Source organism: Heloderma suspectum, chromosome 1, assembly GCF_057233095.1.
Source record: "Heloderma suspectum isolate Gila_16-S chromosome 1, 16-S_ref, whole genome shotgun sequence".
Classification (NCBI taxonomy): Eukaryota; Metazoa; Chordata; class Lepidosauria; order Squamata; family Helodermatidae; genus Heloderma; species Heloderma suspectum.
The window spans coordinates 424,952,695-424,979,284 of NC_139458.1; the positions used below are offsets into that span (position 1 = coordinate 424,952,695).

Consider the following 26,590-nt stretch of genomic DNA (forward strand, 5'->3'; position numbering starts at 1 on the left):
GCTTTAATGGCATATTCTTCTAAACATCTCATTTTAGAAAATCTGCAATCAATCTACACAGACCAGAGACAGTGCTAAGCTGAAGTGTTCTCCCTGCACTCCACCTGCACTAGGCTCTCTTGAAACGCAGCAAGACTACCTTGGCCAAAGCATAAAATGTACAGCCCTCCAATCGGTTTATGTTAACCAGTGCTGCACACGGGAGAAGCAAAGAGGATTAGGTTTGAATCCATACATAGCAGCTTACAATACTTATGATGAACACACATGGCAGTCAAGAACAGGTTATTTCCCCCCACCCTCAAAACACTGCGTTGCTAAAAAATAAAGATCTGTGAAATTGCACTGCAATGTCAAGGTTTTGCTATTCCCTGACCCGCCCCACATAATCCAAATGAATATGCCTCCCCTCCCCACTTAAAAGACAAACTCCTATTTTAATAAAAGTTGCTTCAGGTTTTTCATTCAGCTTTGCGCTTCAGTCCAGGGATTTTAGCTTGGATCCTGTAAAAGAAACAGAAAAACAAGCCAGTTTAATATATGAGGAATATGCACAGAATAAATTTGATATCGCCTATTTTATCCAATGCCTTCCAACCCTCCACAGATCAAACTAAGTAGCCCAATCCACAACTGCAGGTAGACAAGATGCAGGGAAGTCCCTGCAGAGCAAAGATAGAGAGAGAGAGAGAGAGAGAGAGAGAGACAGAACGAGGGGCTCTGCTCAATTGGGAGCTGATATGTGTTTCTTCCTAACCTCAGATATAGTGAGAAGCCTCAGGGAGGGTAGTTTTGAAAGTTACAAGAAGCGCTGAACAGGAATGGTGAGTGTTTGCATACCACCTTTTTGCACTTCTCAGCAGAAGTGTGCAAGTTTAATATGAACATCTAATTCATATCCATCCCTCTGGAGAGGAGACGTACAAGTCTCTGCTTTCAGCTATGACACTGGAAGCATAAAAGGAGGATACACAAGTGCTACTTGAATCCTCCTAGTTATTCCTACGATGTCTGGAGATAGACGCTGAGTCTGCTAAAATCACATATGGGTGGAGCCAATTCTGTAAGATCTAAGGCAAATGGCATCTCAAGGGGTCAGTCCCATGATAATGTGCAAGTCCTTCAACCCCTGAGGGGATTTTCACATGTCATAAAACCATCCCAGCTGGATGCCCACCTCCCCAACATCCTGTGAACATAAGGCAGCCTTCCCCAACCTGGTGCCCGCCAGATGTTTTGGACTTCAACTCCCATCAGCCCCAGCCAACATGGCCAATGGTCAGGAATGCTGCGTGCTATAGCCCAAAACATCTCAAGGACACCAGGTTGGAAAAGGCTGTCATAACAGACTTTGATAAACAGGTGTCAGGACCATGATCACCGGGACTGACGCCAAGGTCGCATACAGTCACATACCCCATCTTTAAATTGTTTCGTAGAAACAAGCCCATCCACCCTAATATTTAGCAAATTCCAAAGCAAATCTATAATTAATCAAATTATTTATACCAGAATTAACTAGTTCATCAGATACTTTAACCACACTAGAAAAAAACATGCTTGGTTTTTACACAGTGTTCTTTCACAATACTATTTAAAGATAGCCATTTTTAAATTATCTTCCCATTTCAGTACACTCACTTTGCCGCTGCATCTTTGACATTCTTGTTCACAAGTCCCACGTAATGGTCAATTTGAGCCTGAATTGTAAAAGCAAAGAAAGATTTACCACTTCAATGAGATTTGAACTGCAATGTATTAGCACATGTCCCTGGCTATGATATTTTAATAATTGAGGAATGCTGAGCATGGTGGGGGGTGGGGGGATAGTAAACAAAAGAGATTATTCATATTCCTCCTATGGTGCTTTATCTATTTCAAAAGTGTGCAAGGGTTTTGTTCTTAAAGTATATTGTTTTGTATGAGATGGTTTTAGTTTTATGATTAATCCACATTGTGTACCTGCTAGGTAGAAAGACAGGATATAAATAAAATATAAATTTGAAGTCAGTGCTAAAGACCATCTAGGGGGAGTATTCATTATATGTGGGACAAAAGCCATTTTCTGTTTACTTAGAATGGTGTGGTTTTGCTAGCCCATTCTCTGAAAGCTTCAGTCTTCCCCACTCCAATCTAACTCTCTGCCTTGCAAAGTCCCTGAAGCAGGTCATTTGGAGTTGATCAGCTCCAACGTAGTTTCCCAACCAAGAAATCCTGCCAAGTCAGCTTAAGAGGGACACCCTCTAGACTTACTTAAACCTACCAGAAGAGCAGCAAGAGCTAAGTAGATCAATGGGAAGGGGGGATTGTGTTTTGCAGAGCTTTCTCAATCTTATTATTTTTAATATCTCAATTAAACATTTCATCTTTGCCAAACTTTCAGAAAATGCCACACTGTACACTCACCTGGTGCTTTTCATAAATAACAGGAATACTGAAGAGTGAAATCAGAGCTGGAAAAGCAACAACAGATTTAAGTCTAGAAACATGCAGAGTTGCTGAAAGTTTTCATTAGCTGAGTGGCAAGGAAGATGAGTTAATCCATCTTTCAAAATAGTATGTGACCATTGCAAACAAAATAAATCTTAAAACAGGGAGAAGAATCCACACCGTCCAGATCCAATACACAATGTCTGCAGAGAAACAGTGAGAAAGGGGCATTGCTATGTGGGAAACCCAGGAGGTCCAGACTAGGACACCCAGAGGGCTGGATTAGGACCCCAGACCTAAGGTTCTGCACCCCTGCCCTAAGATTAACTTGTTCAATCCCTAGAACTCTCCCTATTAGATCCAGGACTCCTTCGCCACTTTTATTTCTCTTTTCCAGCCTTCCCCAATCAGGTGCTCCGCAAATGTTTTGGACTACAACTCCTAGCATTCCTGATCATTGGCCAGAACATCTGCAGGGCACAAGCTGGAGACGGATGCTCTATTCCAATGCTGCTATGTTATGCCAACATTAAAACAGTCATCAATGCTTTCTTATCATTTCTCAAGAATGTTTTGGATATTGTTTAGTGCAACATAAAAAGGACCAACTTACCCAGTATCAGTAATGTCAGACCATTGAACAAGGCACCAACATAGGTGAACACCCACATCAACACTGCAAACTGAAAGAAAAAGAGGAAGCTGAATGAGAATGCAGGATGTACAACTTCAAATTAGAACTGGAGCAGAGCACGCATTACAATCAGCGCTGGCGGCTGACATACAGAGAATCTCCACACTCTTAATCCACATGCCTGCCTGCTACCAGACAGGGCTTGGAGATTCCCCATGTGGGATCCACCAGCACAGCAAACCATTCTAAAGTGCTGTGGATATGAAGTGGGAAGCCCACCACAGAGATATCATTTTCGGCATCATCCCCTTGGCAACTGTAGATTGTTCCAACTCTTAGATGGACTTCATTGAAATGACTTCTCTGAAGGCAACATGGAAAGATCAAGTAGCAAAAAGGTAACACTTCAATCTCTGTATGTCAGAGATAATTATAGCCAAAAGGACTTGTAATGGGATCTGCAGCCTTTAGCTTTGAGGTCCCCAGTCAGTATTCAGGCCAAGTCAGGAATGACGAGAGGCTTAGAGCATTTAATATCTTCTCCGTCTCTCCATGGTTCAGGTGGTCATTTCCACCCAAAACAGGTTCAAGTTCTACAGCAGTGAAAGAGAACCAGTGAGGCAGGCTCAACCTCTTCTGCTCTGCAGTCAGATTTGAGCCCAATATCCATGCTATTTTGATATGGTTAAAGTCACCCTGAGGTGTTCTTATGTCAGTATCACATGGGGAATGTTTCATTAGAAGATATCCTCCAAGCAGCAAGAACTGGTACAAAGAAGAAAAGCACCCTAGACATGAATTTCGGTGCTGTGACAAATACCAGCTCTGATTATTATGGCCTTGTAAATTAAAGGGTTTTTTAATTTAAAAATGTATTTTAAAGTATTTATTTAATTTATTTAAAAGTATGTTTAGGCCACCTTTAAGGGTACAACCCTCTCAAGGCAGCTCCTCGAACACTGCACCCTCACTAGGCTGAGCGACTCCTCAACTCCTCCAGGCATGCTCCACTGCGGTGCCTTCTCAGACAAGTCAGCCCCCTCCAATGGCCAGACAGCCCTCAGTTCTGTTTTGGTTCTCTGTGACTTGGTGCTAATGGCAGGAGCAGGGCTGAGAATGCCTTGCACCTCGAAGGGAATAAAGCAGCTCTACACAATTTTTATGGAGGCTGAGCTCAGGGCTGTCAATATATGCTGCTCCCATATATCAAGCCAGACCCCTAGTCCATCTAGCTCAGAAGCTCCACAAGATCTGAGGGCTAGAGCCTCTCTCAGTCCTGCTAATCAAAATCATTTTAACCCGAGACCCCCAGGGGTTGTGCATGCTCTATGGCCTCTATCATCCAGCCTTCATGAGCCAGCAGCTCTTTTTGACTAGAAAGGAGAATGAAGACTCTCCTGCTCATCTAGAGGCAAATATTTTACCATCCCTAAGCAACTAGGCAAGTCCTTAATTGCAAACGTGAAACCCTAACCATATGAAATTGACAAGTGGGGGGAGGAAGGAGAAGTGAAGCACTTTGTGATGGCTTTACTATGCTAAATGTAACATGAAAAAAAGGAGAAGCAGACCAACATGTTCCAAGATCTGTAAAGGCAGAACCATCCTGGCCCACAGATAATCTCAGAAGAGATAAGACAATCTACTTGCCAAGTAACAGTGGACAGGGGTGGGGGAACAGAAACCCAATGGGAGTGCTGAATCACCAGTGTGAAAGCACAGCTGCTTTCCACTCCTAAACATTCAATAGGGATAGGGTTATCTGATCAAAATGAGTAAGAACACATTTGCACAATCCTTATTTATGCCCTGTTTTTTTAACCAGTAGTGTTCAAAGGAGATTGCAAGCCTTGAAACTGTAACAAAGAACAAACTTTAGGGTTGAATTCCACAGACGGAAATGCTTCCATTAGTGGAACCTGGAAGGCAGGGCAATTTCAACTCTCCAGTCCCGCAGCCCCCTGCACACCCTCAAAATTTGTTCCAGGGATCTGGAAACCCTCTGGGGGAGATGGAGATTTGCACAATCACAAAAAATATTTGCCAAGGGGAATGACAAGGAACTTATTGTATTCTGACAAAATTTAGTTTTCAATCCATTTTGAAAATTTTGTGCCAACCGGGTGTCCTTGCCAGCTAGGTTATGAGCTAAAGGAGAAGTTTACATATTCAGTTGAAGTAATATTAACCTAGAGCATAGTCAGAAGGCACAGGACACAGTCACCTTGCTGAAGCTAAGCAGGGCTGGATCTGGTCAGTGCCTGGATGGGAGACCACCGGGAAACTGCCCCTCCCCGCCGCCCCATCTTTGCTGCCTTGAGGGCCACGATGGAAGAAAGTGGGATATAAATGTACTCAGTGAATGAATATGCTATTGTACCCCAGCCTGTCGGTGATCTAAGAAGAGTTTATTCACCCTATCATTTCAAGACAGGCAAGTTTCACAAGGTGCACAAGGTCTGCAGATGCACTTTGATCTGGCAAGTGCAGCACAGCAGAAAGGCAGACTCACTGCTGCAAGTGTGCAGGGCATCAGCAGCCCTGGGGAGGACGAAGACTCAGCACAACATCACACAAGACACACACACGGCCCATTCTGTTAGCTTCTATAAAGCCAGTCAAAATTTGTGGACTACTGTCCACACGCCCAGTTGATCAGATAACTTGTCACATGGACAACATGCTCTCATGCAATCCAAAGAAGCTATTTAAGCACATGCAAAAAGAACCCTGTAAGTAGCTGGGGTCCTCATTTTCCACCATTACGATTTCAACAGTTGAAGAAGGCGGCTTTTAAAAAATGAATAGCAGCTTTGGCTTATCAGTGACAAAGAAAAAAGACTCCACTGACCACCTCACCACCCACTGTACACAGTTCTTTTCTATGTGTCAGTTGGTCCTTTGGACCTCAGCCAACATAAGCAACGATTGCACACTGTAAGCTCGATTGCACACTGTAAGCTCTAATCACAACTGCATATATCCCTCCAATATGGTGCAAGTGTAGAAAAAGTACAGAATGTGGTACTAGACGCAGGATTCGGGTTACTGAGAATCCTGCTCTCTCAACTCCCCCTTCCCTTTTTAAAAGAATGAGTTTCTGGACCTTATGGCTGTGAAAATATGCTTGAAAGTCTGTAGGCAATACCTGAAGTCTTAAGATGCAGGACGGATTGCCGAAGATCGTTTGTGATGGCTAGAGGGTAGGGGCTGAGCATCCTGCATAACTCCTTGCAGCTCTGATGACCAATGCAGATAGCATCCCAAGCCATGATAGATACTAACCAGAGGTAAGAACCCAAACTATGGTTAAGAACATAAGAAGAGCCATGCTGGATCAGACCAAGGGTCCATCTACTCAGGCATTCTGTTCACACAGTGGCCAACCAGCTGTTGACCAGGAATGCTCAAGCAGGGCATGAGCGCAACAGCACCCTCCCACCCATGTTCCCCGGCAACTGGTGTACATAGGCTCAATGCCTCTGGTACTGGAGGTCGCACATAGCCATCAGGACTAGTAGCCATTGATAGCCTTTTCCTGCAGGAATTTGTCCAACCCCCTTTTAAAGCCATCCAAATTGGTAGCCATCACTACATCCTGTGGTTGCAAATTCCATAGTTTAACTATGCACTATGTGAAGAAGGACTTCCTTTTATCTATCCTGAATCTCCCACCAATCAGCTTCATAGGATGACCCTGGGTTCTAGTATTTTGAGAGAGGGGAAAAAATGTCTCCCTATCCACATTCTCCACACCATGCATAGTCTTGTAGACCTCTATCATGTCTCCCCTTACCCTCCTTTTTTCCAAGCTAAATAATCCCAGCTGTTGTAACCTTCTCATATAGGGGAGCTGCTCCAGCCCTTTGATCATTTTAGTTGCCCTTTTCTGCACTTTTTCCAGCTGTACAATATATTTGTTTAGGTGTGGTGACCAGAACTGGACATAGTATTCCAAGAGTGGTCGCACCATCAATTTGTATAGGGCCAGTATCATATTGGCAGTTTTATTCTCAATTCCTTTCCTAATTATGCCTAACATGGAGTTGGCCTATTTTTACAGCGGCCGCACACTGGGTTGACATCTTCACTGAGCTGTCCATCACAACCCCAAGATCTCTTTCCTGGGCGGTCACCACTAGCTCAGATTCCATCAGGCTATACTTGAAGTTGGGATTTTTTGCCCCAACATGCATCACTTTACACTTGCTTACACTGAACTGCATTTGCCACTTAGATGCCCATTCTCCCAGTTTGGAGAGATCCTTTTGGAGCTCTTCACAATCCCTTTTTGTTTTAACCTCTCTAAATAATTTGGTGTCATCTGCAAACATGGCCACTTCATTTATGAACAGGTTGAAAAGTACTGGTCCCAATACAGATCCCTGTGGGACCCCACTATTTACTTCCCTCGAGTGGGAGAATTACCATGTATTTCTACTCTCTGCTTTCTGTTCCTTAATCAGTTATTGATCCATAAGAGGACCTGTCTTCTTATTCCATGACTGCTAAGTTTGCTCAGGAATCTTTGGTGAGGGACTTTGTCAAAAGCCTTTTGGAAGTCCAAGTAAACAATGTCTACTGGATAACCCCTGTCTACATGTTTATTGACACTCCCAAAGAACTCTACAAGGTTAGTGAGACAGGGCTCACCTTTGTGGAAGCCATGTTGATTCTTTTTCAGCAGGGCTTGTCCTTCTATATGCTTACTAATTTTATCTTTAATAATGCCTTCAACCAATTTACCCAGAACAGACATTAAGCTAACGGGCCTGTAATTTCCCCCTTGATCCCTTTTTGAAAATTGGTGTTACATTGGCCATCTTCCAGTTCTCTGGTATAGAGGCTGATCTCAGGGACATGTTGCATATTTTGGTTTGAGCTTCCAAACACACAATAGGAAAGCCATGGTTCAGAGATGCTTAACTGATTTTGTTCTCCATCCTCTCAGCACTTGGCTTCATGAGTTCATTCTTGTCTCCATGGAGCAGCAACTTCCGGAGCAGGAGTGATGGCCAGAACTATAGTTTGCCAATTTGGACATCACATCAAACCACAATTAGTGAAAGATATGGTTTGTAAACCCACCTCAAAGCATGGTTTTAAATTCTGGCTTTTCCATCTGATTGGAAAACATTTTTTTTTTTAAAATTCAGACATCACAGGAGTCCATAGCTAAGCATTCTTGGGCTCAATTCACTATGTGACACTGTGCTTAGGAGAGAATGATGGAAGTAGTTAAAAAAAGTTATAGAAATTAAGATTATGAAATCTTGCTTTGGTGCAGAGCTCTGACTTATTTTGTAACACAGAGTTCACAGCACCATCGGAAGACTCAAGAAAAAAACACTCTTCCTGGCATATGTACTACATTATGAACCCCACAGTTGTTCTATATGCTCCAGAGGGGTAACTATTTTAGTCTTGGCAGAAAAAAAAAAACACAGTCTAATGGCAGCTTACAGATGAACACATTTATTATGACATAGGTTTTTGTGGACCCAGCCCACTTTGCCAGATGAAAGTTGTTATATAGTCTTCAACATGACTAGAGATGTAAAATTTCCAGAAATTTTGAGGCCATGGGGAAAAATGGAAATTTGGGGGGAAGTGGAAAATTAGCAATACTTATTGTTTTTAGCATTCTTCACAAATCTAAAGTCATTTTGTTGCTTTAAGACAGCCTTCCCCAACCTGGTGCCCTCCAGATATTTTGGACTTCAGCTCCGATCAGTCTCAGGCAGCATGGCCAAGGTCAGGAATGCTGGGAGATGTAGTTCAAAACATCCAGAGGGTACCAAGTTGGGGAGGGCTGCTTTAGGAACATAAAGCAGCCTTTCTGTTCCTAAAGATATTTTACGTACAACTAGTTTGCTCATAAAATTATCATTATATTTTAAAACTTTTAAAAGTAAACTCAGTAAATGTGTAATTATTGTCTAAACAGATTAGAAAATTAAATGACTCCTACAGCATCAAGAAACACAGGACTCTATAGAACAAAACCCAAACTGTTAAGAATGCACATTTATTGTCAAGAATGCACAATGGTGACTCTACTCACATATTGGGAAACTGATAGATGTTTATCAGTACAATATACTTTTTAGATCAATAATTTTCATAAGGAATGAAAGAATAACTATGCTGGGAATCTTACCGAAAGGATTAAAAAAAACGTTTTTCCCCATGGCTTCATTATTTCTGGACATTTAACATCTCTAGTCTTTCTATACAACTGTTCTTATTACATAGTCTTTAGAAATCATTTTGGGGGAGTAAAGGCAGGGTAACAATATATACCTTTTTCCCCTGAATTTTTTCCAGTTTTTTTTCTAGGCCTTCACATCTCTAGATATGACCAGGAAATGCAAAGTGTCCATATTTAAAACATTTCTTGATGCATAAGCTTGCCTTTTCCTCAAAGGAGATGGAAACTTCCTTTTTCCTCTGATTTGTGGCAGCTTGTCACATTGGCTTTTAAAAGCCACTGAAGTCTTTGATTTTAAAACCAGCCCGTCTTTTGGAAACTGAATTCAAGTCTTGCATATACAGCAAGCCAAGACAAAGCTACAAACAGGAGGTCTGTCTCAGCAGTTCTTGGGCCTGTCTCAGAACCAGCTTCCTGTATTGCATTGTCTCAGATATTATAACCATCTCTCTTTCCAGGCAAAAGCCCACCTCTATCTTTTTAGAAGTTGTAAGCCTAAGAAGAATTATTCATAGATATGACAGTGTGCACCCTATAGGAAGATCAGAGAGGCTCAAGTACGTGAACCTATGACAACCCAACAGTTATTTGGGATCTGCAATAAAGTAATGAAGTAATCCCCAAAATGCTTGCTGACTACATACTTCCACTTGGTGACCCAGTTTGCACATTACTGCAATGGTTCGGGAACTGCTTCCCTGTGGCTTCCAATGCCACTCCAGAGAGAGACATGCATTCATGTAAAAAAAGAGTGTCTAGTTCACCCTGCACGTGTGATTCTCCCATATAGTTAACTGAGCACATAGGAAGCAGCCATGGGAAGCAGACCCCACACCACTGTAGTAATGTGTCAATCAAGCTTTAGTCACACTGGGCTCAATGGCATTAAACCAATATCTAATCTGTAGATCACACCCGAAGTGACTCCTGCTATATTTAGCAATAGTAACTATCAATTCAAAACCCAACACTGAAAAGCACAATGTTAACTCTTAACACAGTTTAAAGACCCTATAGAACACACACACACACACGAGTGTCGTGGCACCTAAATTACTAAGACTGATTGGGTCATATGCTTTCGTGGACTAAAGCCCACATCATCACATGCAACAGTAATTCAAAACAGTTTATGTCACCCTTCCCCAACCTGGTGCCCTCCAGATGTGGTTGCATCATCCAGCATCCCCCCTCCAGATGTGCAAATTCCGTAATTCCCACCCAGCATGGCCAGTGGACATGCTGGCTAGTTATGCTAGCAGCTGCAGTCCAAGGTTTCTGGAGGGCACCAGATTAGGGAAGACTGTCTTACATCCACAATAAATCTGTTAGCCTTTAAGGTGCTGTAGGGTTCTATTGTTTTTGCTGTGATAGACTAACAGGACTACTCCTCTGAAACAGAACAGGGCTCTGCCTGGCATGATTTATTTACAGCTTATTAGGAAGAACTACCCAAGGATTCACCTCATATGTGAAATTCTTGTATGTCCAAGTGGCATAGGCCTGTTCCATTCTGTATATATTTGTGTATTTGTGGGAGTAAGAGACATCCAACTTGTTTAGCGTGAGCCATACCAGATCATGCTAAAACCATAATATGACTAACCCCTCTGCAGCTGTTTGCAGATTCAGCAAGCCCCCTGGTTTCAAACTGCAGGATTCCGGGGCTAGTTATGCAAACAAAGGAAACCCATCATGGCACAGCTGGGAACCCCTGCCATCTCTCCACCTAGCAAACTGCTCGGGCAGCTGCTGAATTGTTCCTCCAATGCATGAGGCTGGCATGAGGTCGTCTGGTTTCCCAATCTAGGGAATGCAGACACTCATTCTCCACTAATGATACAGAGGCTGGAATGCGGCATATGCACTGACTGCAGACATTTCCCAGGTTAAACTACAGTGGAAGGTGATGCCAGAGGGATTATAAACCGCAGAGAACATCAATCCCAAACCATCAAAACATCTCAACACATTTCAGGCTATGTATGAGACCCTTCTTCAGGGGAATCTCTTGTCCCCTTCCAAAGTAAAAAGACCTTTACACAGATTTGGCCTCAAAAAGACTCTAAGGGTGTAATCCTAGTTAGTGGCTAGATGGCCATAAGATAGGTCGGTTCCCGAGAATGACCTCCACCCCCTCCCGTGCTGCCTCATAGTGCAGATTGGCCCTGCGCTCCATGCTTGTAAGAAGTGCGCGGAGCAGCGAAAATGGGGCATTCCTGGGGAAGGGCGGAAGTGCCTTTCCAACGCTTTCTTTGCATCATCCAGCATCCCCCCTCCGCCCCCACTCTGACTTCCCGTGGCTAGATAGCCGAAATCAGCTGTCTGGCCGCAAATGCAGGGCGGCTGAAGCGCAGAGGGGAAGATCCCCTCCACGCTGCTCCTGCCCTTTACCAGATAGGCAGTCACCTCCAATTTCGGAGGTGGCCGCCTATCCCGATGGGACTGCACCCTAAAGCTGTGTATATTGTGTTTATAGTAGGTATGGGCAGCTGGAAGCCCTGGCCTAATCTGGCCCACAGACATAAGAGGTTTATGCAATTACAAATGGCGTGGAGAAAACTGGGTACAGAATGGTTTGCCCCTTCTGACAATACCAGAACTCAGAGTCACCAAAGGAAACTGATGGGCAGTAAAAGTTCACGGTAGAAAGAACAGAGAATTACATCTCACTACACATAATTATGGAATTCGGTGCTATAAGACAGAGTGATGGCCAATGGCTTTAAAAGGGGATTAGATAAATTAATGGAGGACATGTCCATTTGATGCAGGCAGAAACGGGGCACCACTGGCCCATGGTGCCTTTAGATCCTATCCTCCTTGGCCTTGCCCCTCCTCTCTCTCTCCCAGCAGTTGTGCAATGCTGAATGGACACACTCCACGTATTTCCATCCAGTGCCATTTAGCACCCCTCTACCACCAGCCTCTCCAGCCAGGAAAGTACAATACACAACACTTGCAGTGAGATGGAGGTGGGGGAGGCAATGCCCATTATGCAAATCACATCCAGCACACAGCGGCAGGCACTGCGGCTCACAACAAGCCATGGTGGCTTGTTCAAGCCACGGTGGCTTGTTTTGATCGAGTGAACTGGCCCACTGCCTTGTTCCCAAGTAAGAAACATCAACAAAAGTACAAGTCAGGGAGTTGAAATTCCAGCTCCCGAAAGTCACCAGCTAGTAACTTCAGCCACACAGTCAATAAAGCAAAAGAGATAGCCATAATCATTAAGCACGAGTGTCAGGCAGTGACTAACGCTCTCTGATAAGGAGACATTGGATTCTTCAACTCTGCCAACTCCAGGGCTGTTGAAGCCGGTCATAGAGGTGCTTCTATGGAAACTGGAAAACTTTGCTCAGATCACTGTCAACCACCTACTTCTCAACTGGAATGCTCCAGTGGCAGAAAGTTGCAAAGTTGTATTCAAAACAGTATTTTTGCAGATGGGAAATCCAAAGCCAACCACACACTATCCCTGTAGCTGTAACTAAACAATTCCCTTTAACCTCCCTCTTGGGGTGGTGCCCAACCATAGCAGCCCAAAGTACCACACAATGGGTCTGTTCAGAAGTGTATGGGGGAAGGGTGGTTAGGGTAACTATGGAGGGCAGGGGGGGTAGTGTAACCACAACATGCTTGCCTGTCACATGACTGGGAACTACATGGCACCGCGTGGTTCCCATAACCACTCTCCTCCGTAGTTACCGTAACCACCCTCCTACCACCGCCAGTGATCCCAGCGGCCCTTGCACCACGAAAACACGCGCACCAGCCGCTCCATCCATCATGATGAGCCGGCAACCACAGATAAAGCCCATGCCGGCTAGAGCATTGTTGGAAGTATAGATGCTCTAGCCTGCCATCTCTATGGTCACAGCCTGTACACCACCCAGAGCCCGCTTTAACCACCGGGCAGCATGACAGACTTCTTTTTCTATTTCGGAGGCACTTCCTATGTACTCCACATCATGTAAGCCAACATGGTTATGTAAGTCTTTGGAAGCTTTCAAGATCAGCAGAGAAAGAATTCAAAGAGCTAGAAAGGCACTGGAGACTACACATCAGTCTAGGACAATAATGAAGAACTTGCAGACAGTCAAATGTAATTTTTCACAGCAACACTTTTTTTTTTTTTTTGTGCACACTTCAGTTGAATCCAAGCCTTTTCCCCAACTAAGAAGAGGCTGAGTAAAATGAATCTTTACTTAAACAAAATCACTAAATACCAACACCACCAACAACAAAAAGACACATGAAAAGTATTTGCATCAGGAATAGATTAATGAAAGTCACTGGTTTATGCATTTACCATCAAAAGGATCTGAGGTATCTTTTCCAAACACTCCATTTCACCATGATGATGGCCTACCAGATGAGACAAACTTCACAGCACATAGAGACTATGTATGGGAGAAGCGGGGGGCGGGGGGGAGAGAGACTGAGAGAGAGAGACCCCAGATATCCATGCATGGACATAATATCTGCATTGAGGTTACACATATAAAACGCAATGCATGCAGACCCAGGTCACACGATTGATTACCAGGTTGTAAGTGAGATACGAAAACACTGCACCCATATGCAAGAGTCCAGCGGGACAAGAGGCTTGAAAGGAAAGCACAGTCTCTCTTTCTCACATGCACACACCATATACCATCTACTCACTGAAAACAAACCAACCATATTTACACTTTCACATGCCACTCTCTTTTGTGGCATGTACTCCCCTCCTTATAGTATAGGTACTGATGGTATCGTCTGTGTATAAATTTATCAACTCTTAGCAGCAACCTACCTCTAAAGCAGCACATTTCAAATATACCTGAACAATAACGAATGGGAATCATCATTGGGAATGACTGGCCAACAGCTTTGCTACAAAGCAACTGAAGTCAAAATAGGCCCAAATGCCTCCAGTGGTCAGTCAGACTTCTAAAACCAGTATAGATACATCCCTGCCCAGTTCACATGCTTTTCTTCCATTTTGCAATCTTCAGCTAGTTCCTCTGGCTAATGTGGATGCAATTCCCTTACCTACCACTAGCCACACACATATGTTTATGCCAACATTTATATATTCTAGAAAGGCTGAATGGAAGCCTCTTACCTTTAGGGAATCCACCAAGTCGTCCACTAGGAAGAGGCGCCTGAGCTCCTTCACTGTGTTGTTGAGGTGGCCAAGCACAACATGGCTATATTTTTGGACAAGTTCCTCAGACACAGCGACATCTTTATCCAAGTAAGCCCTGGAAAGGTAAGAGTGCCATTCGTGAGACATTGCATGGCAGCCAGAGCTTTTCAAGCTCTCCAAACTCTCAGTCAGAGCACAATGGAAACAACAGGAAAGGTCACAGTACCCAAGAATCGTTGTACAAATGGACGAGCCCTAACCATGGGGCCTTCACTAAATTATTCAAAGCAGCAAAGTCGCAGAACTTAAAAGCTCAGTGTCTTCTCTTTCAAAGAATTGGGCATGATCAATTAATTAAACTGCACTTAAATGGTAGAAACAAAGCAGTTTAAAACTGACTAGCAAAGGGCAAACACAAGTCTGTGCCCTTCACACATTAAAAGAAAGACTTGTCAACTGAAATCAAGTGCCTTTTTCTCTAGATACAACTAGAGAAGAGGCCCCACCCAGCCAAAAGAAGGTTCTTCGGTAATGGAATGCCTGGTTGTCATAATCTGTTATCTTTTATTCTGTACCAACTTTAACTAATTGAGCAAATCCACTTCCCACAACATTAGCGGTCTTCAAAACTCTGATTCCTCTAACCACTTATTAATCCCACCCAAATACAGCCCATGGTAGGAGGTGGTATGCATGAAGGGAACTGGGGATCAATGCCAAATATGCAACTTATGCCCCCAAGTCTTATGAAAATCCAGTCCTTTCTCATTTCTACAGATAAAATAGAAAGTGCTTATTTTTTCAGATTTTCCAGCCTAAATATAAGGAACAGAAAATTAATTAATGCTCCTTCCCAACATTAGTCTAGGAGTTATTGAAGGTGGCTATGTTATCCAATTTGTAGCATTATGAAAATCTTGAATACTTTTAGATATTCCTGGGTAAACATGAAATAGGAAGAACGAAAACATCAGGGTCCTTTTTTTGTTAATGTATGTGATTTTGAACGTGGAGGTCCAAAATGGTACATGTTGCATGGCACGCAACACTCATTGTACAAAAAGAGGTGTCTGGAAAGCGACCTTCTTCACCCCTAACGGATTAGACTAACAGCTTGTCACTGACTCAATCCATTGTGCTGTCATCTTTTATCACTTAAAAGAAAATGGGGCTGGGTGCTTTACAGATTCTTAAGTACAAGCCACGCTCTAAAAAGTTCATAGTCTAGAGACAAGAGGTCAGGGAAAGAGAACAAGCAACTTTGCATGGTGATCATCAAGAGCTACTGTGCTACAACAGAGCAGAGGAGGGTGTGGACAGGGTGGGGCAGAGGCAGGCATTTCTCGGGCAGTACACTGCACGTATTAGGGGATATGGAACTGATAGCCCATTTCTCAGCTTCCTCATCTGTAACAAGTAAGCCCATCACTGCAGCATATAATATCAATATGGTGCCAACTGCATTACCTTCCCAGTTGCCTCCAGATGCAATTCCAAGCACTGGTAGTTCTTCTCCAGTATGAGCCTGTCTGCTCTTTTAGGTCGTTAGCTGAGGCCCTGTTCTGCATCTCCACAGCTTCGGCGGTTAGGTGGGTAGGAGACGGGATAGGACCCTTTCAGCCATTGCATTGAAGCTTTGGCAATACATTTTAAAATATATATTTATAACTCGCCTGCCTGCCTCAAGCCACCCATAAGAAGAGCTGTGCTGGATCAGACCAAAGGGTTATCTTGTACAACACTCTAATCCACAGTGGTCAAACCAGATGCCTATAGGAAGTCCATAAGCCGCAAACAACCACAATAGCACATTCCTGCTCATGTTCCACAGCAACCCAAGACAACATGCAACATCACATTTTAAAACTAGTAATAGAACTCAAGCACTAAAATCACTACACTCCAATAAAACCTATCAAAACAAGTAGCATTCCAAATGAGCCATAAGTGAATAAGACCATCTGAACAGTAGGGCCCAGTGTCTACAAAACTACTCAGTGCCATAACCCAGCACTTAACAAGACTGAAAAGAAAGGAATGGGTGGAACATACTCAAGATGTAAGAAAAAAGAAAAGAAGAGGAGGAGGATATGGTTAGTCCACTGAGTTGACCAAAACGAAGCAGAGGAAAGATCAGAGATATGTGGAGGATGGATAGATATGACCATACTGAGACTTGCCCTGAACAGAAAAGAAAAAGCTGGGTTATGCAAGAAATGGTTTAAGCTACAAGTCTCCACTTAAGTGTCAGCTGAACTACAAAGTCTTTGGTGGACTTGGATAAACCACTATTTCTTTGCCACAGCCTGCCTTACATGGCTGATGTCAGTTACAGAAACTGCACGAACATTTTAAGAAAAGCACTAAGTATTATTACCGGAAGCTAGCCTGTAGCTGCAAATTAAGGTTTGTGGTGCAGAAACAAGCCCCACTGAATTCAGCCCTACTTTTGAGCAATCACATTTAGGAGTTTTGGCTCTATGTCAGAAGCAAGTTACTGCTTACAATTCAATAGTGTCCAAGTTTTGCTTGCTCATAATGACCGAGGGAAAGAATGGAATAACTGTAAGTATCAACACATTTCATTTCCCTCATATCATTCAGGCATGAGAAGAGATTTCTTTGTGTCTGGATCCACACCCATTGAAGCCAAAAGGAGCCAAAAGGTAGAAGGAGCTGAGGGTATCAGACCAGGTAACTGGAACTTGGGATAGACTCAACATAATCACATACCTGGGAGGGAAAGTCACTTACTTGATGAACATACAAAAACTAATCATCCTTTGCCAAGTGGATGCTCGGCAAACCTAGATGTGTGAAGCAGTGAAACAGAGACCCAGTTTGCCTGCACCGGCAGCAAGCCCACACAGGAGTATGTGGCGGGTACTGCCAAGGCAACAGTCACCTGGAAGTACTCTTTGCAGAAACTGACACTGCCTCATGAGGACCATATATGCACCGCTACTAAACCTGCACAATCGCAGCGCTCTTTTCATCTCTGTCATAGGCACTAACTCACTGTGGCCACATGCGTAAATCCACTTGGGAGGTGTCAGACTTTGCACATGGTTCATTGCTGCAAGCACTACTCAACTACACCACTGCCCCCTCCATGTGATCTTACTGACCCAAACTCTAGCATACAGTTTCATCTCCTACCATGCCCCTTATGTCCTCTTAAATCTGATTACAGACGAGACCAAATGAAGACTGACTACAAAGCAAAGGCTATAGTTCAAAATGGGTATACTCTGCCTTTTAAAACACTCAAGTATTAGCAAAACAAAAAACCACAGCCTCACACTCCCTCCCCCCCAGCAACAGACAGTATTTGTGAGTAGGAGGAAAAACACACACACTCACCTAAATGGGTGGCCTTCATCAGATTTTTGGATTGCCTGGATAACTCCCTTGTATATCCTAAAACTGATGGTCACTGACAGGAGGGCCAAGGCAATGTAAGCAACCACGCTCACGATACTGAACACCGTTAAAGAAAGTAGCAGGAACAAGCTGGCTCCAAACACCACACCCGTCTTCTTAACGTCTCGCCAGTAAAGAAGGTCAACCACTAGAGAGATTTAAAGGAAAGGAGATTAGAAGGCTTGATCTCCAGTATTGTCACAGAGCAATAAAACCCAACTTTTAAAACACACATGCGCGTATGATGATAATGGCAACAACAATACTAATAATACACATGCGTGGATAAATACAAGCGCATGCTTGGGCGTTACTCATGCATTGAAAGTCGAAAGGCATTTAAAGAAAAATGTAGGGTACATGCAGTCCATGATACCCTGATGACTACAGTAACCTGTTTAAGTGGAAATTATTGTAATTGTGCCTGGCTTGTTTGGCCTCATATATTGCTGTGATAAGAGACGAGCCAAACAGAAAGACTTCAACCCTGATGGGGCTTTGCCACACACCAGGAGCATAACTGCTTACTCACCTACACCTCTAGGAAGGGGAAGACTTGCCCCCAGGAGAGTAGCAGAAGAGTGCACTACGGTGTCAGCAGAGCAATGTAAGTTGCCTCCCCTTATGGTTTGGGGAAGGCGGTGGGGCACAGTAGTAACAATCATGCTCCTTTGGTCCTGAGGATCCTGAACAAGCAGGACAAGCACTCTGGCACTACCCATGTATGGACAGGGTTTTCGAAAGACTCAAGGCTGCCTTTTCCCTACTCACACTGGAGGTTCTGCCAAGGCCAAAGTACAATGAACCCCATTTCCAGCAGGTCTTCTTTAATGGCAGCAGATATGAGTACATTAGTAACCACACCCTCCTACAAAACACTGCGTAGGATTGGAATGCAGGATTTGTACATGGGCAGGTCCAAATCCACACACATCAAGCAATGAAGCTCACTGTGAGGTGTCCATAGAGCTTTGGACTGGAGAAGATTGGAGTTCAAATCCCGACCCAGTCATGACACTCAACACACAGCCTTCTCTACCTAACATACTTAATAATTAAAGTGCTGTGTGACTAACAAACAATTCTGCGTTCCTGAGATGAAAGGTGGAACACTTTTTTCTTTAACAAAAAATATTCTGTAAACTAGAGTAGGTCCATTTAATGCTACATTTCTACTTCTTTATGGTCTTCCAGTGCAACAGGTCATGACAGCCAGTGTTCCACAAACTGAGAACATAAACACAAAATTTGGAATATGCACTTGATATTACATTCAACAGGAATTCAACAGTAGTGTAGCAGCACTAGCAATTATGCTTTGATCTCATTTCTTGATAAAACATAAAATACTAATGATATCCCAATTATTTCTGAGTATTGTGAAAGAACAGGGCCACATATTCAAACCATTTCATGATGTTAAAAATACCTCAATATTCAAGAAACAGGTCTAATTCTCTCCATGGGATTTTGTCGCACGGAGTGTGCTTAGCTACATTTTATTTGAAATATTTGCATCCCACCATTGTCTTACTTTCTTAGGCAGTTAACAATTAAAAACAAGAACTACCCCCACCCCGCCCCACCAACATAGCCCCCCAAAAAGAAACCATAACAACACACGCAACATAGGAGCAGCATAAACATTGATCAGCTTGCATGTGTATCAAAAGCCTTTCAAACGCAACCTTCTCTTGACAGATGGCTCCATTATCACGGGCATTTTGGCAAAGCGCACCTATAATTGGAAGCCACATGAAGAGGGCTCCCTTCCATTACAGAGGCACATAGCATACTTGTGTGTGTAAGAAACTGGACCAAAAGATGCAGCCTTAGAGGACCAATTCTAAACACACCTGGTTTGCAAGTTATTAAAGAAACATATGGAAGGAACACTGACTGCCTTCAGAGTTCATCAATTACATATAGCTAGCTTCGTGTTGGCTGAAAATTGTAAGTGAATCTTGTGGTTATTCTGCCATTACCTCTTTTCCCCATCCCTAAAGTTTAATTCACAGCCTCCCAAATACAAGCCATAACTCAAGTGTGTGTGTGTGTGTGCGCGCGCGCGCGTGTAAAAAGTTAAACTTGGGGTTTGTTTTATTTATTTGTTTGTTTTACTCAAGGCCAACAATTACAAGAAAGTTATTTTCCGCTTCACAGGTGATATAATCATTGATTACTAGAATATACATTTCGATAGCTTGCAGAAAAAAAACCTTGTACTTCATTTTAAAATGCAAGCTAAATGACTCCACTGACAGAGAAAAAAGACACAGACAGACAGACAGACAGAGGCAAAGTCTAAACAACATCAACCCAGAGGCAAATGTATTTAAAGTCTAAAATGCGAAGGAACAACCATTTCTGTCCTTCAAAAGAACAAAATAACCCAGGCCTACTCTGAAGCAAATGCTGCTGACTACATTTGGTAAGCAAGGACCGACCGCACTTGGCATATCTAAAAATAGAGCAGCCCGCATCATGCCTTCCATAGGCAGCTCATCCAATTACAGTTTCTCTTTGCTTTTAAAGCAAGCGTTTGGATAAGACAGAGCTTTGAAATCTTTCTATTAAAATCTCTTTTTAAAGACTACAGTTTCAACTGCAACTGCAGGTTTTTACATATATCCTGAACATTTTCACCCCCCAACAAAAAATAATAGTAATACACGAAACCACAATGTCATGATTGCAAAGAAAAACAACAGATGCCTCACTCAAGAATTCACAGCACACAAGTCTGAACACCACACACACTTACCACTTCTGGCATCCATCTTGCATGTGGTGCCTGCATGCACTTGGAACTTGCACAGCTGACTAGCAAACCTTTCCACTTCCTGCTAGGGCACTCAAAGGTCATCTGATATACGCAACTGCCTGCTGCCTCACCAATACACAGTTAAGAAACCTCCAGACTACCACGGAATATTTTATGCCATCATCCAATAGCTGTTTCCCCTGTTAATTCCTTGGAAGGTAGAACGTATGTTTGGAGCTATATACCATGTTCTACATTTAGATTTTAGGGTGGGAAAGGAAAAAAACATTGCATTTAGACAAAAGGACCACATAAAAGCTGCATTTGAGGAGAAAATGACATAACACTGTCCCTATACTCTCCCTGTTTAATTATCTAAAAGGTATTTACGCAAAGCAAATATCTTGTTTAGAGTTGGAATAACAGCATTGACTAGTTCCATAATTTCATTAGGATGAGAATCTCTCAGGAAACACTGAATATTCTGCAGCTTTAAACAAGCATAATTGACTTTGGAACATGTGAGGGGAAAATGTAGTGGGGGTTTTTTCTTTCATTTATTTACAAATACCAGTGAAAGTTGTGGTGCTAACCAACATTTTTCTCCCTTTTAGAAAATTTGAAGATCTGGAGAATATGGAAGATCTCTGACTATATTTCTAGGCATCTGAAGAACTCGAGGAGGTGGATGTAGGCACACATTTACTTTCTTGCTCAATCTAGGATTTTTTTTAAACAGCAAATCACCACAAATCAAGTTGGAAAAGAATATGAGGAACCCTGATTGCATCCGCCCTCACTTCCTGTATCAACAAACAGAGAAGATTTGTTTGCCATTTTATGGATTCTAAAGTGCCACACAAAATCTTGCTTCTTGTTGAGGTGGCTATCATGTGCGAGACTCTACCACTTCAAACTACAGGTGGGGCCTCACGTGTTTTGAAGCGCCCCCCCCCCCCTTTAAAACAACAACAAACCTCCATATACAGTCAGGGCTAGAAATATTGGAACAAGGATAACTGTTTTGGCAGTTGGCCTCCGTACACCACCACATTGAAGTTGAAAGGAAACACACCTAGATGGGAGCGAAGTCAGGACTTTCAGCTGTAATTCAAGGGGCTTGACAAAAGTGAGGCACTAACCATTCAGGTAACTAACCAACCACTGAGGCCAAAGAAGCTGAGGTTGATCAGTTCCATGAAGACCTACAACACCTTTTAGAACTAACACCAAAAAAAGATGTCCTCTTCATCATAGGGGATTGGAATGCTAAAGTAGGAAGTCAGGAAATCACCAGGATAACGGGCAGGCATGGCCTTGGTGTACAAAATGAAGCAGGACAAAGGCTAATAGAGTTTTGCCAAAAGAACACGCTGATCATAGCAAACACTCTTTTCCAACAGCACAAGAGGCGACTCTATACATGGACATCACCAGATGGTCAATATCGAAATCAGATTGATTATGTGCTTTCCAGCCAAAGATGGAGAAGCTCCATACCGTCAGTAAAAACAAGACCTGGAGCTGACTGTGGCTCAGATCATGAGCTGCTTCTTACAAAATTTTGGCTTAAATTGAAGAGCGTAGGGAAAACCACTAAACCATTCAGGTATGACCTAAATCATATCCCTGATGAATATACAGTGGAGGTGAGGAATAGATTTCAGGGATTAGACCTGATAGACAGAGTGCCTGAGGAACTATGGACAGAGATCCATAACATTGTTCAGGAGGCAGCAACTCAATCCATCCCAAAGAAAAAGAAATGCAAGAAAGCAAGGTGGCTGTCTGAGGAGGCTTTACAAGTACCTGACGAAAGAAGGGAAGTGAAAAGTAAGGGAGAAAGGGGAAGATATAGCCAACTGAATGCAGAGTTCCAGAGAATAGCAAGGAGAGACAAGAAGGCCTTCCTAAATGAACAGTGCAAAGCAATCGAAGAAAATAATGGAATGGGAAAGACTAGAGATCTTTTCAAGAAAACTGGAGATCTCAAGGGAATGTTTTGTGCAAAGACGGGCATGATAAAGGACAAAGAAGACAGGAACCTAACAGAAGCAGATGAGAGTAAGAAGAGGTGGCAAGAATACACAGAAGAACTATACAGGAAAGATCTGAATGTCCCTGATAGCCATGATAGTGCGGTCACTGAACTTGAGCCAGACATCCTCGAGAGTGAAGTCAAGTGGGCCTTAGGAAGCATTACTAACAACAAAGCTAGCGGAGACGACAGTATTCCAGCCGAGCTATTTAAAATCCTAGAAGATGATGCTGTTAAAGTGCTGCACTCAATATGCCAACACATTTGGAACACTCAACAGTGGCCACAAGACTGGGAAAGGTCAGTTTACATTCCAATTCCAAAGAAGGGCAATGCCAAAGAGTGTTCAAACTACTGTACAATTGCGCTTATTTCACATGCCAGCAAGGTGATGCTCAAAATCCTACAAGCTAGGCTTCAGCAGTATGTGAACCGAGAACTATTGGAAGTACAAGCTGGGTCTCGAAGAGGCAGACGAACTAGAGATCAAATCGCTAACATTCGCTGGATCATGGAGAAAGCAAGAGAATTCCAGAAAAACGTCTATTTCTGCTTCATTGACTATGCTAAAGCCTTTGATTGTGTGAATCACAACAAACTGTGGCAAATTCTGAAAGAGATGGGAGTACCAGACCACCTTACCTGTCTCCTGAGAAACCTGCACGAGGGACAAGAAGCAACAGTAAGAACCAGACATGAAACAACCGATTGGTTCAAAATTGGGAAAGGAGTACAACAAGGCTGCATATTGTCACCCTGCTTATTTAATTTATATGCAGAGTACATCATGAGAAATGTCGGGTTGGATGAATCACAGGTCGGAATTAAGATTGCCGGGAGAATTATCAACAACCTCAGATACACAGACAATGCCACCCTAATGGCAGAAAGCAAAGAGGATCTACAGAGCCTCTTGTTGAGGGTGAAAGAGGAGAGTGCAAAAGCTGGTTTGAAACTCAACATTAAAAAAACTAAGATCGTGACATCTGGCCCCATCACTTCCTGGCATATAGAAGGGGAAGAAATGGAAGCAGTGACAGATTTTATTTTCTTGGGCTCCAAGATCACCGCAGACGGTTCCTGTAGCCATGAAAGTAAAAGACGCTTGCTCCTTGGGAGGAAGCTATGGCAAACCTAGACAGCATAGTAAGAAGCAGAGACATCACCTTGCCGACAAAGGTCCATATAATCAAAGCTATGGTTTTCCCAGTAGCAACGTATGGCTGTGAGAGCTGGACCATAAGGAAGGCTGAGCGCCGAAGAATTGATGCCTTCGAACTGTGGTGCAGGAGAAGACTCTTACGAGTCCCCTGGACTGCAAGGAAGTCAAATCAGTCCATCCTAAAGGAAATCAACCCTGAGTGCTCATTGGAAGGACAGAGTCTGAAGCTGAAGCTCAAATATTTTGGCCACCTAATGCAAAGAGAAAATGCCCTGGAAAAGACCCTGATGCTGGGAAAGATTGAAGGCAAAAGAAGACGGGGATGGCAGAGGATGAGATGGCTAGATAGCATCACTGATGCAATGAATATGAACTTGAGCACGCTCCAGGAGAGAGCGCAGGACAGGAAGGCCTGGTGTGCTATGGTCCATGGGGTCACGAAGAGTCGGACACAACTTAACGACTGAACAACAACAACAACCATTCAGGAAGTACAGCCAGTGGCATACACACACACCCATCGTTGGTGGCTCATAAGTAATGGAACAAACCAACATCATTTCAACCTTATGAATCTCCTTTAATACCTGGATGAAAATCCTTTGCAGTCAATGACTGCCTGAAGTCTGGAACCCATGTACACGACTCAAAGCTGAGTTTCCTCCCTCGAGATGCTTTGCCAGGCCTTCACTGCAGCTGCCTTCAGCTGATGCTTGTTTGTGGGTCTTTCTGCCTTCAGTCTTGTCTTCAGTAAGTGAAAAGCATGCTCTATTGGGTTGAGATCAGGTGACTGACTTGGCCAGTGAAGAACATCCCACTTCTTTGCCTTCAGAAACTCTTGGGTAGCTTTTGCTGTACGTTTTGGGTATCCTTCTGCAATATGAAGCGGCGTCCTATCAGTTCGGCAGCATTCGGCTGAATCTGAGCAGAAGGTATAGCCCTATACACTTCAGAATTCATCCTGCTGCTTTTATCAGCAGTCAGGTCATCAATAAACACCAGTGACCCGGTTCCATTGGCAGCCATACATGCCCATGCCATAACACTGCCTCCACCATGTTTGACAGATGATGTGGTGTGCTTTGGATCATGAGCTGTTCCTTTCCCTCTCCATACTTTTCTCTTCCCATCATTCTGGTGCAAGTTAATCTTGGTTTCATCAGTCCAAAGAATCTTCTTCCAGAACTGGGCAGGCTTTTTTAGGTGTTTGCTGGCAAAGGCTAAGCCGGTCTTTTTGCTCTTGAGCATTACCAGTGGTTTGCACCTTGTTGTGAAGCCTCTGTATTTACATTCATAAAGCTGTCTCTTGACTGTAGATGTTGACAATGACATGCCTACCTCCTCAAAAGCATTCTTGACCTGGCTAGATGTTGTGAAAGGGTTCCTCTTCACCATGAGCAGAATTCTCTGGTCATCCACTTTAGTTGTCTTCCGTGGTCTTCCATGCCTTTTGCTGTAGCTGAACTTGTCAGTTAATTCCTTCTTTTTCAGGATGTTCCAAACTGTTGTATTGGCCATTCCCACTGTTTTTGCTATCTCTCTGATGGGTTCATTTTGTTTCCTCAGCCTAATGATGGCCTCCTTCACTCACATGGACACCTCTTTGGACCTCATGTTGGGAGTTCCAGTGAACAGCTACCAAATGCAAATGTAACACTCAGAACCACCTCCAGGCCTTTTATCTGCTTGATCGGTCATGGGGTACACAGGAAACAGGCCACACCTGGCCATGCAGCTGCTTGTCAGCCATTTGTTCCATTACTTATGAGCCACCAACGATGGGGGTGTGTGTATGCCACTGGCTGTACTTCCTGAATGGTTAGTGCCCCACTTTTGTCAAACCCCTTGAATTACAGCTGACAGTCCTGACTTCGCTCCCATCTGGGTGTGTTTCCTTTCAACTTCAATGTGGTGGTGTACAGAGGCCAACTGCCAAAACAGTTATCCTTGTCCCAATATTTCTGGCCCTGACTGTAGAAAGCTAGCAAGTCATGGAGAAAGAAAACTAGCATCACAAGGAGAACTTTTCTCCTTAATATGCTAGGTTTCAATGCAGAGGGTTTTCTTTCAAATCACATGAGCGCTCACCTATGATGTGAAGTGGTACAGCTCAGATATATATTTACTACTTCAGTGAGGAGTAGGTCAAAGTGATCAACTAACCTGGGATATCCCGAAAGAATCAGCTCAAAATGGTGGATAAAATGCTGGATTTCAGACTGGGGAGAGGTTCAAATCCCTGCTCTGCCATGACACTCACTGGACAACATGGGCCACTCATTATGTCTTGATCTATCTTATGTCACAGTGTTAGTGAGAGTTTAAAATTGGGCTGTGGGAAGGGTCCTGAACTCCTTGGAGGAACACATACAAGTACATCCCTGCTTCATTCACAAATACACTCTTTTCCTAAAAGAGTGAAAATTGGATTGATTTCTTCCGAAAACACTTGTTCACACAGAGTTCCACTCACTAAATTAGTTTAGCTGTGTGTAGTCCACATTAAGTAATGCAAAACATCGTAATTTCTTTTGTCTCCCCAAACCCCTAAATTTGACAAGCAAGGGCGCAATCCTATGCATGGTGAGATAGAAAAAACCCTACAACTCCCAGGATGCCCCAGCCAGGAATTGTAGGACTTTTTTCTGTCTAAACATGCATAGGGTTGCACTTTAAGTAACACGTTATACCAAGGTGTCACAAAATTCTGTAATCAGGATTTGCAAGCATTTCCTCATCTTGTAGTGTTTATTCAAAGAGCCAGGTTTTGAGAGAACCTGAAAAGTTAAGACCC

General features: G+C 43.3%; 1 protein-coding gene across 1 annotated transcript in view; it reads right to left on the reverse strand.

Moving 5' to 3' along the window:
* Window positions 1-233: 233 nt before the first annotated feature.
* Window positions 234-26,590, reverse strand: part of RTN4 (reticulon 4) — a 77,819-nt gene continuing 51,462 nt past the window's right edge. Inside the window, exons 4-9 of the mRNA XM_084829255.1 lie at window positions 17,773-17,980; window positions 14,386-14,524; window positions 3,044-3,113; window positions 2,407-2,453; window positions 1,642-1,700; window positions 234-504 (exon numbers count right to left, since the gene is read on the reverse strand). Coding sequence (XP_084685381.1) covers window positions 462-504; window positions 1,642-1,700; window positions 2,407-2,453; window positions 3,044-3,113; window positions 14,386-14,524; window positions 17,773-17,980 — 566 coding nt within the window. The 3' untranslated portion in view covers window positions 234-461. The remainder of the gene's footprint in view (window positions 505-1,641; window positions 1,701-2,406; window positions 2,454-3,043; window positions 3,114-14,385; window positions 14,525-17,772; window positions 17,981-26,590) is intronic.